The sequence below is a fragment of the Danio rerio genome, chromosome 6, assembly GCF_052040795.2.
Source record: "Danio rerio strain M-AB ecotype USA chromosome 6, GRCz13ab, whole genome shotgun sequence".
NCBI classification, from domain to species: domain Eukaryota; kingdom Metazoa; phylum Chordata; class Actinopteri; order Cypriniformes; family Danionidae; genus Danio; species Danio rerio.
This window is the reverse complement of record NC_141026.1, coordinates 46817750-46832271: the sequence shown is the minus strand read 5'-3', so window position 1 is coordinate 46832271 and position 14522 is coordinate 46817750. Positions and strand designations below refer to the sequence as shown.

The following is a 14522-nucleotide window of genomic DNA, read 5'->3' as shown; positions in this document are numbered from 1 at the left end:
TAAAGCATATGCTGGATAAGTTGGCGGTTCATTCCACTGTGGCAACTCCTAATGAATAAATGCACTAAGCTGAAGTAAAATGAATAAATGAATGAATGAACTTTAAAAAACTCCAGACCCCTGCTTTATGTTCCGTTTGGTTAAACTCCATCTGTTTGAACACAAGAATTTCACAGTAAAATGAAGATATCCATAAACAGCGTGGATGCAAAATGGCTGCATTTCTGGTAATCAAAATGAAATATCCTCCGAGGAGGCATTGCGAATTATACTGTCAGATTAAACCCAGGGCCTCAGACGATGTCATTTTGCCTGTAAATGTGGGTGGAATTCTACGGTATGTGCTAATGAAAGCAGCTAACGGTATTTAGGTTGGCTCCTAGCTCCTATTAATAGTCGAGAGAAAGTAGCTTTTGAGGTCAATAAACTCCAGCCCCCTTATTTCTCTGATGTTGCAGGTTTCTGTTTGTTCCTTTCGGTCTCACAAATAATAATGCATAATTTAGACGACATCAAGCTTCACAACAAAAGCACAGGATCTCAAAAGCAGTTTCTCTCTTTTTTTAATGCAGGATGAATATAGAGTTAACAGTTGGGGGTTTCTATAACTGTCTGCTTTCTTGTTTTATTCTTCCATCCAAGCGTCGCTCCCATCTGTCATTCACACTCAAAACATCATCGCATTGATTTTCTGCACATTTTGACTCTAGTCTCTGAGGGCTTTTGTTTGCAGTTCTTTAATATTTTAGTTGGCATCACATTGAAAACATCTCAGTTGTTAACTTTCTTTGTGATCCAACAATGTTTCACTAGCGTTTGTCCTGACAGTCAAGGTGATCGCTTCAGCAGAGGTGCAGTCTTTCAGATCTGTCTATAAAAGCAGTGTGTCTGTCATTTTTTTTTTGACGCAGAATGTCTTATTTTAATTATTTCTGTAATTACTTTCCCCCACAGATTATACGTCTCACATTCAAGGGAGAAATCATTCCATTCACAAGCAATTGGATGAGAGTCATACTTGCCCTTGGCAACTAAAGATGACGTTACTATGGAAACGACTTGTGGCGCTATCAATCATTGGCTGCCTCGCAGGTAAATTATTGTCCTGCTGTTTGTCAAACTGCTGACTTTCTTTCTGTTTTTATTTTGGTGCTCGAAGTTTATGTTTAATGGACTGTCATGAAAGAAAGAATTTCATTACGATCTTAATCCTTGGATTCATTCAGTCCTCCGAGGAGGTTTGAGAGGAGACACTGAGGTTTGATGAGTTTATTTGCGCACTCATGTGGAATAGATTGTTATTTTGAATGCCATTGAACTTGATTATCATATTGTGTTCAGAAAAGAAATAACAGTTAGACACATGGAGTGAAAGTCCCCAATTTTTATTGATCAATTTGATTTTAATAATTAAACTCAATAATTACCATTTACAGTCCTCAGCCTATATGAGTGCACCCTTTACAAATTAATCTTTTAAACTCATATTTTTTTTAATAGGAAGCTATACCATATTATATTTGAAAATATACATTGTATATGTACAGAGTACTGAAGCCAAATCTGAAGCTTATCTAACAAGATAACGGTCTAAAAACTAGTACACCCAAATTTATATGTTATAGAAAAATATAAAATACAAATTTAAAAAAAGAGGAAAATTCAAGAGAAGCAAAACATTGACAAAATTAGTTGAAATTTTGTAGATTGTATATATTTTTGCAATATTTTGCTTGAATTTGATTGTGTTATCTTTCTATTTCTAAATATGTTTGGTGACAAAAATATTATTTTAATAAATATAACTGTTTAATTAATCAGTTTTGCTTAAATGCACCAAAATACATTGTCTATAATTACTGAGAATAAAAATTTGGGGTGTACTCAATTATGCTGAGCACTATATATCACCACAGTTTTGCCACAAATGAACCATGGTTAAATTATTATTATTATTATCATTATTTGTTTTTATATGTAGTAAATTATTTCAGATAAATTAGAAGAAGTCTTGTGGCTGTGTGCTTAGCATTTTGCTAATCAAGATAGAAACAAGCAATGTGATAAAATACAGATAATTCATGCTTGCATAATATTAAAACATGCTAACAACATACTAAACATGCTAGCTATCGTATGAAAATAAACAAATTAAAAAACTACCACTTTCTTCATAAAGAACAATTCTGCCAAAACTCTAAATCATGCTAATGTTTGGGGTGAAAACCTGCTAGCAACATAGTAAACATGCTAACTGCAACACGCTAGAAATTCTGCTAGTAACATGATCATGCTAACAATATGTTAAAAATGCAAGCTATGTGCTAATAATGATTATTTCTTTGTCTCCCTCTTCTCTGTATTCCGTTCGGCTGTTCTTTCTTTCTCCATAATTACTTTATTATCTCAATATATATATAAATATATATGTTAGTGTTTTGTATATAATTTGCTTTAGTCACTCCCCTGCCGTCCAAATTCACGGTTCCTGAAATCGCAAACACGCTCAATAAAGATGACAAAGACCCACTAGATCATGTCATTCGTCAGTTATCGTACTTTATAACAGTACAATTTTTAATGAAAAACTGTATTATATCTAGCATGTTTTCAGTTGTGTAGTTAGCAAGCAAAACTTGTCATAATGTGCAATATTGCAAGGATCGCTGGTCTCACTCTCACATGCTTTGTCCTAAAGCGACCATACTATGCTTAGTGGTTGGTCAGTGGTGTGCAGAAATTACACATTACTAAGGCATACTTACATTCTATTTTAGACTGAATATTCAGAATAGCATTGTAAACAATTAAAGGACTGCGGCACAGATTGTCATTGTTTAAAAATTAACCAATGTGAATATAAAACCAACTTCACCTCAGTAAAGCGGGCTAGGCAGAATAATGCTATTTACTTATGTTTTGTTGGTAAACTAAATAAAAGTTCTACATTATCAATGTTGTAAAAGTTCCCTTACGAATTTAAAAATAGTCACATCAAGCTTTCGCCAGAAGATTTCTGTGGCTGAACAACACTTCTGTGCGTATAGCCTATTCATAACACAACAAAATCTAAAGCAGCTTTACGTGACTAAAATAACAGATACATAACATAACAGAACATTACCTGTCTAAAAGAAATACATCAGCCATGTTGTCATCCTTCCTCCAGCGCGCAAAAGTAACTCCAATATTGATATAGGATTTAAAATTTTTGATTCAGGATTTATTTTTACCGCTGTCATTCGAGTCCATGTGATCGCGTCATGCATGTACGCGCATCGGAGTATCTGCATGAAAAGGGGTGCGCAGTTCTACAAATCTATATTTGCTGACAGACAGTTTGGGCTACTTATCAGAATCATGGGAATTATCTGCCTGACAACTTTTAATTGGATGAACATTTTTATTTTATTTTATTATATTCATTATATATATATATATATATATATATATATATATATATATATATATATATATATATATATATATATATATATATATATATATATTTTCTTTTTTTTTTTACCCAGAATTCAAAATACATATAAATACATTTAGATCATTTACTTTAATTTATTACTATTGAAATGTGAAGAGACTTTCACAACAAAAAATATTTCTGAAGACAATCACCTACTGCACCTTTAAATAACAAAACATGGTTTGAGATAACTGTAGGAACCCTGATATATAATATTTTTTCTTCACCCAGTCTTTATATCCATCTACAGTATGCTTGGTCTCCCTAAAGGCTGCAGTGAAGCTGTGTCCCGATACCTGTTTGTCAAAGATTATTATCAGGAAACCTGGGATTGAGGTTTACTTGTATCTCAGCAGAAACCGCTGCCTATTTTCCTCTCTCTGGATGATATTTTTCAAATACAACTAAAAGGCAACTTATTTTTGTTCATTGGTGGCAGTATTTAAAAGCTAAAATTTATCAATAAATGTCCATGTGATATATAGATATATATATATAGACAAAATTTACTTATTTTCTTCCTCTATTGATGAAACCAAAACAAAGAACAATTATAACCAGTACATGCATCAAGTAACCCATGGTTTGTAATTTCAGAATTGATACACACAACCATTCCTCTGTTGATTTTTCCACAACAGCTGCTGACACAGAAGTTTATTTTCCTGTAGTATGGTGTTTCAGCATGAATTCTCTGGCCGCTTTGTATATGTGGCTTCAAGGTGGATCCCTGTATAATCTTAATTAATACAGAGAAAATCACGGCCGCAAGCCTTTGGAATCTATTTAGATATATTACATAATATTCTAACAATGGGGGCGTAATGTCTCCTGAAGCACACTTCTAGAAAAATGAGGTGCATAGAGCTGCCAAAGATGTGTGAATAATGGCATTTACTGTAGTTGTGGATATCTTTTACCATTATCATATGAGCTCTCCAAGCACGCAAAATATAATCAGGCAATTTTTTTTTTCAAACACTGTTTTAGGTGACAAAAAATTTAATGTTATGTAAACCTTTGTTGGTCACATTTTATAATAAGTTTCATTAGTTATTGTATTTACTAACATGAACTAATAATGAACAATACTTTGAGAGCATGTATTAATCATAGTTCAACATTTACTAATGCATAAATAACATCCAAATTCATACTTGTTAACATGAATTAATGCACCGTGAGTTAACATTAACAAAGAACAACTGCTTTTTCATTAACTAATGTTAATTACATGAACAAATACTGCAATAAATGTGTTGTTTATGGTTCATGTTAGTAAACTAACTTTGACTAATACAACCTTATGATAAAGTGTTACCCTTTTGTTTTGTACATACAGTAGTGTAAAAAAGAGCTAAATCTGATATACTGTATTATGCCTTTAACCTAATGTATTTATGATATGTTAATGCACTGTATATTATTTTTGGAATTAATATTGCATCTGTGCACTTTGGCAAGTACTAATTTGTCAACAACACATTTTTACTATTATAAACATATATTATTTAATTTATTAAGCACATCTAGGAATAAGTGTGTTGTTTTATTTTTACATAAATACATACACTCACTGGCCACTTTATTAGGTACACTAATACATTACTAGTACCGGGTGGAACCCCTTTTGCCTTCAGAACTGGTACTGTTCAAGAAGGCACTGGAAATATTCCTCAGAGATATGGTCCATATTGACATGATTGCATCACACAGATTTGTCAGCTGCACATCCATGATGCAAATCTCCTATTCTACCACATCTCAAGGTGCTCTATTGCTCCATTTGCTCCATTTGAGTACAGTGAACTCATTGTCATGTTCAAGAAACCAGTCTGAGATAATTCGCGTTTTATGACATGGTGCATTATCCTGCTGGAAGATGGGTACACTGAGGTCATATAGAGATGGACATGGTCAGCAACAATACTCAGGTTGTTTGGTAGGTAAAGTGTGCCAAGAAAATATCCTGTTACACCACCACCACCAGCCTGAACCGTTGATACAAGGCAGGATGGATCCATGCTTTCATGTTGTTGATGCCAAATTCTGACTCTACCTTATGTCGCTTCAGAAATCGAGACTCATCAGACCAGGCAACATTTTTTCAATGTTTTATTGTTCAATTTTGGTGAGCTTGTGCGAATTGTAGCCTCAGTTTCCTGTTCTTAGCAGACATGAGTGGGACCCGGTGTGGTCTTCTGCTGCTGTAGCCCATCTCCCTCAAGGTTGTATTAGTTGTGCATTTAGAGATGCTCCTCTGCATACCTCGATTGTACAAGTGTTTGTCTGGCCAATCTGCTCTGACCTCTGGCATCAACAAGGCATTTGCACCCACAGAACTGCCACTCACTGGATATTTTCTCTTTTTTGGACCACTCTCTGTAAACCCTAGAGATGGTTGTGCATGAAAATCCCAGTAGATCAGCAGTTTCTGAAATACTTAGACCAGCCTGTCTGGCACCAACAACCATGCCGCGCACGAGGTCACTTAAATCATCTTTCTTCCCCATTCTGATGCTCAGTTTGAACTGCAGCAGTTCGTCTTGACCATGTATACAGTACATGCATAGATATTTGCATTAACATGCTGTTGGAAAGGTGTACCTAATAAAGTGGCCGGTAAGTGTATGTTTTACTGAATGACAGTGAAGCATTAAAAATATTTTATACTTGTCTGGCAGGTTATTTTTACAGGTTATTTAAACCATTCAAGTAGACAGTTTACTAATTATGAATGTTCTGAAATATAGTAGCGCATCCAAACCATCGAGGATCAACCTAAAATTGCCATAAAGGAATATAAAGTTAGACTAAATGACTGCATATTCAAATATTAAAGTAAAATACATATTTCTGTCTGTCTCAGTCTCATTAGCACAAGCAGAGGACGCTAAATTCTCTGGTCCAAGCTGGAAACGAGAACCAGAAGACCTGATACTACCCATCTATTCCCCTCAACAAGAGACTGTTTTAAGCTGTGAGGCGTCTGGAGTCCCTTCTCCTCAATACAGGTAGGAATGAGTCTAATCTAGCGTCCTATGATAGCAATTTATGCATCCTTTCATTGCTATTACAAACCATTTAAGGTGGTTGGCTTTGGCAAATTGGCAGCTTATTCCCTTAAGGATCAACTTGAAAAGTAATGGCGCTGATTGCTATTGATTTTCCAGGTGAGAGCCAATTTATTTGTCCTTGGGGTCTGTTATTGCATAAATCCAGCAAACTACTGTATTTCTATCAGCCAATCCCAGTAGCATCCAACTGTGAACCATCTTCTATTTGCTTTCCGGTGTCAATAATCTTAAATGTGGATCAACAGATTTGCTGCTAAAAAAAGGCAATTGGCAGTCTAGCCTACATACTTCCTGTGTACACATATCAGTAAGAGCTTCATACATTTGAATTATTATTATTATTATTTTTTTCACTTATGGTCTAATATTTTATTCATATGTACATATTTAATATTTATACCCTTTCAGCTTTTTTGTTTTAGTTGCACCTGATGTTATTTTTGTCATAATAAATATTGTAGCTACTATTTTTTGTAGCTCGGTCAAAAATGAGACATCCTTTGTCATTCAGAATAACATTTCTGCATAAATACAAATTAAGTATGTATTTATCCTTTAGGTCTGCCATTGCATGAATCCACTAAACTACTGTATTTCTAAAAGCTTACCCAAGTGGCATCCCACTGTGAACCATTTTCCATTCGCTTTCCAGTGTCAATAAATTTAAATGTGCATCAACAGATTTGCTAAAAAATTGCAGTCTAGCCTACATACTGTGTACACATATCAACAAGAGCTTTATGCTTTAGCATTAACATTTTTTATGCATATTATTTTATTAAAATTTTATTTCTATTTTATTTCTAGCCTGTCAACTTTCTCTTATAGAGTTTTAGCTGCATCTGTTTTTTTATTTTTATTTTTATTTATTATTGTCCTCCTTATTAAGATTTTTAACAAGAAGCTTTGTTCTAGAAATTTGCTAATTGTCATCACTGAGGGTCTGCTGTTGCATAAATCCAGTAAACTACCAGTAGCATCAGACTACAACCCATTTTTCATATGCTTTTCAGTGTCAATGACTTTAATTATACAGCATATTAACATATTTGCTTAAAATGTCAATTTAGCCTACATACAGAAATAATTGTTCAATTTTACATACCTGTGTGCACATAACAGCAAGTGCTTTAGCAATTAATGTAATTTTTTTAAAATAATGTAACATTTTAATTTCTGTTTTGCTTTTTAATATCTTTGTTCGGTGCTATTTTTTTCTTTCCCCATACACATTTTTTGCACCTAAATTTGGCGATTTTAGCTTTAACAATGAAATACTAATTAATTTTCTGAGAGTATGCTTAAATACAAATTAAGTGTTTATGTATTTATCCTTTGTGTCTGCCGTTGCATAAATCCAGTAAACTACTGGATTTCTAAAAGCTTGTCCCAGTAGCATCTGACTGTAACCCATTTTTTTGTTTTAGTTGTACCTGATGTTATTTTTGTCATAATAAATATTATAGCTACTATTTTTTGTAGCTCGGTCAAAAATGAGACATCCTTTGTCATTCAGAATAACATTTCTGCATAAATACAAATTAAGTATGTATTTATCCTTTGGGTCTGCCATTGCATGAATCCAGTAAACTACTGGATTTCTAAAAGCTTGTCCCAGTAGCAACTGACTGTAACCCATTTTTAATTTGCTTTCCTGTGTCAATAACTTTAAACACACAGTAAGTATATCAACATAGTTGCTAAAAAATGTCAATTTAGCCTACATACAGAAATAATTATTTAATTTTACATACTTATGTGCTGTCTGCACATATCAGCAAGTGCTTTAGCGGTTATTATTTATTTGTTTTATTTTTTTATTTATGATATAACATTTTATTTCTGTTTTGCTTTTTAATATCCTTGTTCATTGCTACTTTCAGCTTTCTCTGTACACATTTATGCAGGCTAGATTTTGTGTTTTTAACTTTAACTTTGTAATACTAATTAATTTTCTGAAAATATGCTAATTGTCATCACTCACATACAGCATGTTTTAGTAGTTTGGCCATGTAGCTACTATTTTGTTATCTATTTTATTTTATTATTTTTTTGTAGCTGGTCCAAAAATGAGATATCCTTAGTCATTCAGAATAACTATTTTGCATAAATACAAAGTAAGTGTTTACGTATTTATCCATTGGGTCTGGTGTTGCATAAATCCAGTAAACTACTGTGTTTCTAAAAGCTTGTCCCAGTGGCATCTGACTGCAGCCCATTTTCCATTTGCTTTCCAGTACAATAACTTTAAACATACTGTATATCAGTACATATAAAACGTCAATTTAGCCTACATGCAGAAATTATTGTTTAATTTTATTTACTTATATGCTATGTGCACATATCAGCAAGTGCTTTAGCAATTAACGTTACTTGTTTTAAATTTATCCAGCAGGCCCAAGATGTCAACATAATGTCAGATTGACATTGTACCCCAATGTCGTAGAGACGTTGTGTTTTCTTTGCAAAGGAAAATCAGGTTGACATCAGAATCCCACGTCAGGTCAACGTCAATGTTCAACGTCCAACCTAAAATCAACCAAATATCAATGTCTAATAATGTTGCAGCTTGTCGTTATGTGGACATATGATGTCTTTCAGATGTTGGATTATGTTTGCCATACCTGACGAATAAATGTCAGAAGTAGGACATTGGTTTAAGATGTTAGCTTGACATTGGATTTTGATCGCTTTTCAACACAACCTAATATCAACCAAATATTAACGTCATTTCACATCGTTATTAGACATCAAACTAACATTGCCCTTAGACACTGAGATTGGATTTAATCAAGTGACATCACAAGCTAAATCTAACCTAATATTAATATTGTATGATGTTGTATAGATATTTATGATATAACTAAATAAAATTATGAACATTTTACTTTCTGTTTTGCATTTTAATATATTTGTTCACTGTTAATTACAACTTTATTTGTAGTTTCACCAAGAGATGCATTGATGTTTTTAAGCATTAATATTGGCATACTAATTAGGATTTGACTTTTTTTTTCTGAAAATATGCTAATTGTCATGACTCATATCCAGTATGTTTTAGCAGTTTGGTCATGTAGCTAATATTTTGTGTAGCTGGGTCCAAAAGGAGACATCCTTTGTCATTCAGTATTACTTGTTTGCATAAATACAAACTAAGTATTTATGTATTTGTCCTTTGGGTCTGCCATTGCATAAATCTATCATACTGAATTTCTAAAAGCCTCTCCCAGTGGCATACGACTGCAACCCATTTCCCATTTGCTTTCCAGTTGCAATAACTTTAAACATGTATCAGATTGGTTAAAATAAATGGGCAATCTAGCCTAAATATGGGGCTTTGTATGAGATTGTACACATAACAGCAAGAGCCTTAGGAATTAGCATACCAGTTTTATTTATTTTTACATTTTAATACCTGAGCTCATTGCTATCTTTTTTTTTTTCTCTGTAAATTGTTTTTAGTTGCGCCTAGAGTAGCTTTAATGTTTTTAGCTTTAAAACTGTCATGCTAATTAAGATTTTTAATGAAAAAAAAACTTACTTTTGTGTTCTGCTAAAAAAAATTTAGCCTACTTACAGAGATATGTTCGAGATTCATTACTTGTGTGCTGTGTACACATCTCAGCAAGAGCTTTTAGGAATTAGCATGCCAGATTTATCTTTCCGAGAGGGTAAACGTAAGCTACAGTACTGTAAGAACGGAAATTGGCTTTGAAATTGGGAGGGGTCTAAATGACTAATTTGTGCTCGAGATCCTAAGATACCGTCCCGTGTATTCCCTGGTGAGGCGTCTGCTCTGAAAATAGCGGCGTTCTCCGGCTCTGTGGTATATTGTGTTTCGTAGCTTGGGTCAGCATCATGTAAATGCTCAGGCAAGCACAAGGGAGGGAAGTAATAACCTTGTGAGTGACATTCGATTTAAATGCTTACATTTCCCTTTAGTGCATCTTTGTGGTGATTTAACATTACGAGAGTATCAATGAAAGAGCGAAGAGCACACTGACAGTTTTTAGTTGCCATGCTTCCTTTACTTTTTTGCAAGCAGTAATTGTCTCCAAGGTCGAAAAAAAAAAGTTTGACTTCTCGACCTCGCTCTTGGTTTATTTATGCAGATGTGAAACCATAAATAAACCCGGGTGGAAAGCAAATAAAGTGGCTTATGCATATATTCAACAAAATGCAAAACAGTCATTTTCAGCTTTGTCACACTGAAATACACTGGAATCCCTTAATTCTCTTAATTCTTTTCTTACGGATATTAGGTGTGTTTGGTTTCAGATTGTCATGAAAATTATTTTTCTTGAACCAGCTGAGTGTGATTGATTTTACACATTTGGAAATTATAACCATTTACTTTTTGCACCATAAAGGAGCAATCAGCGCTAACAGAAATAGTACTACTATGAGCAATATCACATGAGAAGCAGTCCGATATGGCTGTGTATTGGCACTAGTGGAAGGCGTGTGTTTGCTCGTGGCCACAGGCTGAGTGTCTTATTGTCCCATACAACTGCATTTTTACAACAAGGCATAGGCACAATTCGAAGGCATAATCATGTATATAAAAAAGAAATTAAAACAAAGAGTCTAAAAAATCCTTTTTTTACGAGGAGCTACTTTCTTCCACCATATATTCACATTTGCAGCTGACCATCAGAACAGCAGAATCTGTAGCTACTTTACAAACGTCACTTTAATATTTGAATGATTCTCGAGCGTAATGTCTAAAGTGATGACGAAAGTATTTCTCTGTTGCAACTGGGATTTCACAACAATTAACCCTGAAAAAACCAAAGCAAAGCAAGCAATATCAGATTACTATGGCATAAATACAGTACTTCATAATACAAAAGAGAGAGATCGACTTAAGAGTGTCAGTCACCTGTTCTATAATGATTTGTTTAGCTGTAATTTGAAACTTACACTAAAAAAAAAAAACCTGTCAGTAGTGTGAAAGTAGTAGATCAGTTGTTTTTAATATAGAGAAATACAAAGAAATGCTAAGAAATACAATGGTGTAACGCAAGATCAAGTTCCTTTACACACACATTCTCAGCGGCCACATCACTACAATTCTTTCTGTTAAAATACTACTTTTTCAGTGAGTGATCTGATTCTAGCAATTTAATTTATGTTAGCAGCTTTCTCTCGTTTTATAAAAAAAAATATTTTTTTTTAATTTTGTTCCAAGTTAAAATGATAAAATTACCAATAAATTATTATTGTTCTAATATTGACTTTTTTGGTATATAAACTACTGTTACAATAACTTATAAATACTTTAAATTTTATGTAAAGCATGGTAAAGAATTCAACCCAAGCACATTCTGAAAACATACCTATATATACATTTCTGAAGACCATGAAATACGTCCCAGGACGTACGTTTTTTGTAGTTTCTGTTTTTGCAAATACATGAGAGGCCGCTGTGTACACATTTTGAGATCTCAAATTTCTCTTGCAAGTGCCATTTGTGCCTGCTGTTCTTTCGTAAACCCACCAGAGGCCGCTGTTGACTGACTGCTTGACTGAATGACTGATTGACTGACTTACGCTCCCCCTTCCCTAAACTCAACCAATTTTATTGATTGACCTGCCCAACCGCTTGCCTTAACCCAACCAGAAATTTTCAAAAGCAATCCAGAAAAAGAAAAGCCCTCGTCTGATTTTTACTAAATTTTCATATTTTACCACATTCTCACCCTGTTATTTACTTGTTTATTTTATTTTTTTGGATTCTGTTTTTGTCTTACCCGCTTCCTGGAACTGTTCTTCACCTGACTCAAACTGTCGTTGTGATCAACTCTCTGCATCTCAAGTTCGTCGACGTACATGGCAAGCTAAAGGGACAAACTGGTTACAGCGGGAAAGCCGAATGGCGTCATACCACCCCGTAGCATCCGTTTAAAAATTTAAATGCAACCATACCTCTGGCTACATAATTTGCAGTCTCAGAAACGGATAAAGGGCTACGTTTTCAGAATGAGCCTATGTTAAAAGAGTTACAATACTATTGTTGTTGTTTTTTTTTTTTTTTGGCTTAGAACAAACATTTTAATGTATGAAAAGACATTATGTTATTACAAAAATGGTCCCACTTTATATTAAGTGGCCTTAGCTACATGTAAGGTGGCTGAGGTTTATGGATGAGTTAAGGTGTAAGAAATGGTCAGCAGTGTAATTACATGCATGTATTTACACAATAAGTGAATTGTAACAAATGATTAGTTTCAGTGTAAGTACATTTTAGTTAAGGCCACTTAATATAAAGTGGAACTAAAAATATTACTTCTTCTATGTCTTCAATTTCTGTCTCTTAAGTTTTTTTTTTAGCAAGCTACAGTTTCAAAGTAGCTTCCACCAAAACCAGTATTACTGTAAAATCTGTATTGCCTGGCTTTAAAGATCACCTCGATTTAATCTGTGGATTCTAGTGAAACTTTCGTTCTGTGTGTTTGATAAAACCTACACCCATCCTTCAGTGAACTTTACCGCAATACATCGAGACACTGATAAGATTGGTGACGCTTTAAAGATAAATTTTCAAAGCTAAAATTGACATTTGTGCAGTAAATTTATCCCCAGCAGTAAATTCCTCAATGCCTGACTTAAATGCATCCAAAAAAAAATAGTGAAGAGGCACCAGAAAGGTTCAGTCTCAGCCCAGCAGTCATTTCGAGTGTGTTCAGTCGAGGCAGCTAATGTTGACTGAAGAGAGGCCAATTTTGCTGCAAAAGAATAAGTGGAGGAAGAGTCTCTAAAGAACATCCTGCTACTTTCTTTGTCAAGAGAAATTGTCCGTATTCCAGCAAAGTCTTGTGGTATTTCAGTGTCTGCAGGGGCCGGTGTGAACCTTGAGAAGTCAATGTGCCAGGCTATTTTGCATCTCAGTTTCAGATTCCATGGAAAAGTAAGTCAGAGCTGAGTCAGAGAAGATCACTTGGCTGCATTCTGCTTTTCTTTTCTTTTGTTTTCTTTTGTTTTTTTAGTTTTTTGGTTTTTTTTAGTTGCTTTATTCTTTTACAGGGTTACAACCTAAATAATTTATTATTATTATTATTATTATTATTATTATTATTATTATTATTATTATTATTATTATTATTATATTTTTTGTTTGTTTTAAACAAACTACCAAAAGTTTGAATTAGTCATGTTTTTTTTTTTTTTTTTTTTTTTTTTTTTTTCACTAAGACTGCATGTACGGCATTTACACTCACCAGCCACTTTATTAGGTACACCATACTAGAACTGGGTTGGACCCTTTTTTGCCTTCAGAACCATCTTGATCCTTCGCGGCATAGATTCAACAAAGTACTAGGAATATTCCTCAGAGATTTTGGTCCATATTGACATGAGCATCATGCAGTTGCTGCAGATTTGTAGAAGATGGGTACACTGTGGTGATAAAGGGCTGGACATGGTCAACAACAATACTCAGGTAGGCTGTGGCGTTGACACGATGCTCAGTTGTTAATAATGGGCCCAAAGTGTGCCAAGAAAATATCCCCCTCAACATTGCATCACCACCACCAGCCTAAACCGTTGATGGAAGGCAGGATGGAACCATGCTTTCATGCTGTGGATGCTAAATTTTGACCCTACTATCCGAGTGAAATCGAGACTTATTAGACCATGCAACATTTTTTACTGTCTTGCCATGTGATTGGCTGAATTTAAATTTGCATTAACGAGCAGTTTGACAGGTTAACCTAATAAAGTGGCCAGTAGGTGCATTTACCTTTTAAAAATATGGTTAAAACAGTGTTATTGTGATTATTATTTTTTAGAAATAGAGATAACTATTAAAACAGTTTTCTATTGGAGCACATTCTTAATGAAGATACCCTAAGCTGATCTGAAACATTGGTATGAAAGGTATTTATTTTATGGTATTGGCTTTAGAATATTAAAGTCCATTGATACCACTAAATAACATGTAAAGAAAAGAAGCAATTGTGAAG

At 34.0% G+C, this 14522-nt stretch overlaps 2 protein-coding genes across 7 annotated transcripts in view; one reads left to right on the top strand and one right to left on the bottom strand.

Moving 5' to 3' along the window:
- Positions 1-14522, bottom strand: part of LOC147836458 (uncharacterized) — a 455522-nt gene that overhangs the window by 116980 nt on the left and 324020 nt on the right. Inside the window, exon 7 of one of the 5 annotated variants that reach the window (XR_015494101.1) lies at positions 9183-9262. The exons of the other annotated variants lie outside the window; for them this stretch is intronic. The gene's annotated coding sequence lies outside the window, so the exon portion shown is untranslated. The remainder of the gene's footprint in view (positions 1-9182; positions 9263-14522) is intronic. 5 annotated transcript variants of the gene reach the window in all.
- The window catches only part of cntn3b (contactin 3b), a 136656-nt gene that overhangs the window by 13871 nt on the left and 108263 nt on the right, over positions 1-14522 (top strand). For both annotated transcript variants that reach the window (XR_015494061.1, XM_087257904.1), the window contains exons 2-3: positions 955-1092; positions 6351-6495. Coding sequence is in view for 1 of the 2 variants with exons in the window: in XM_087257904.1 (XP_087114030.1) it covers positions 1038-1092; positions 6351-6495 (200 nt within the window). In the remaining variant the exon portion in view is untranslated. The remainder of the gene's footprint in view (positions 1-954; positions 1093-6350; positions 6496-14522) is intronic.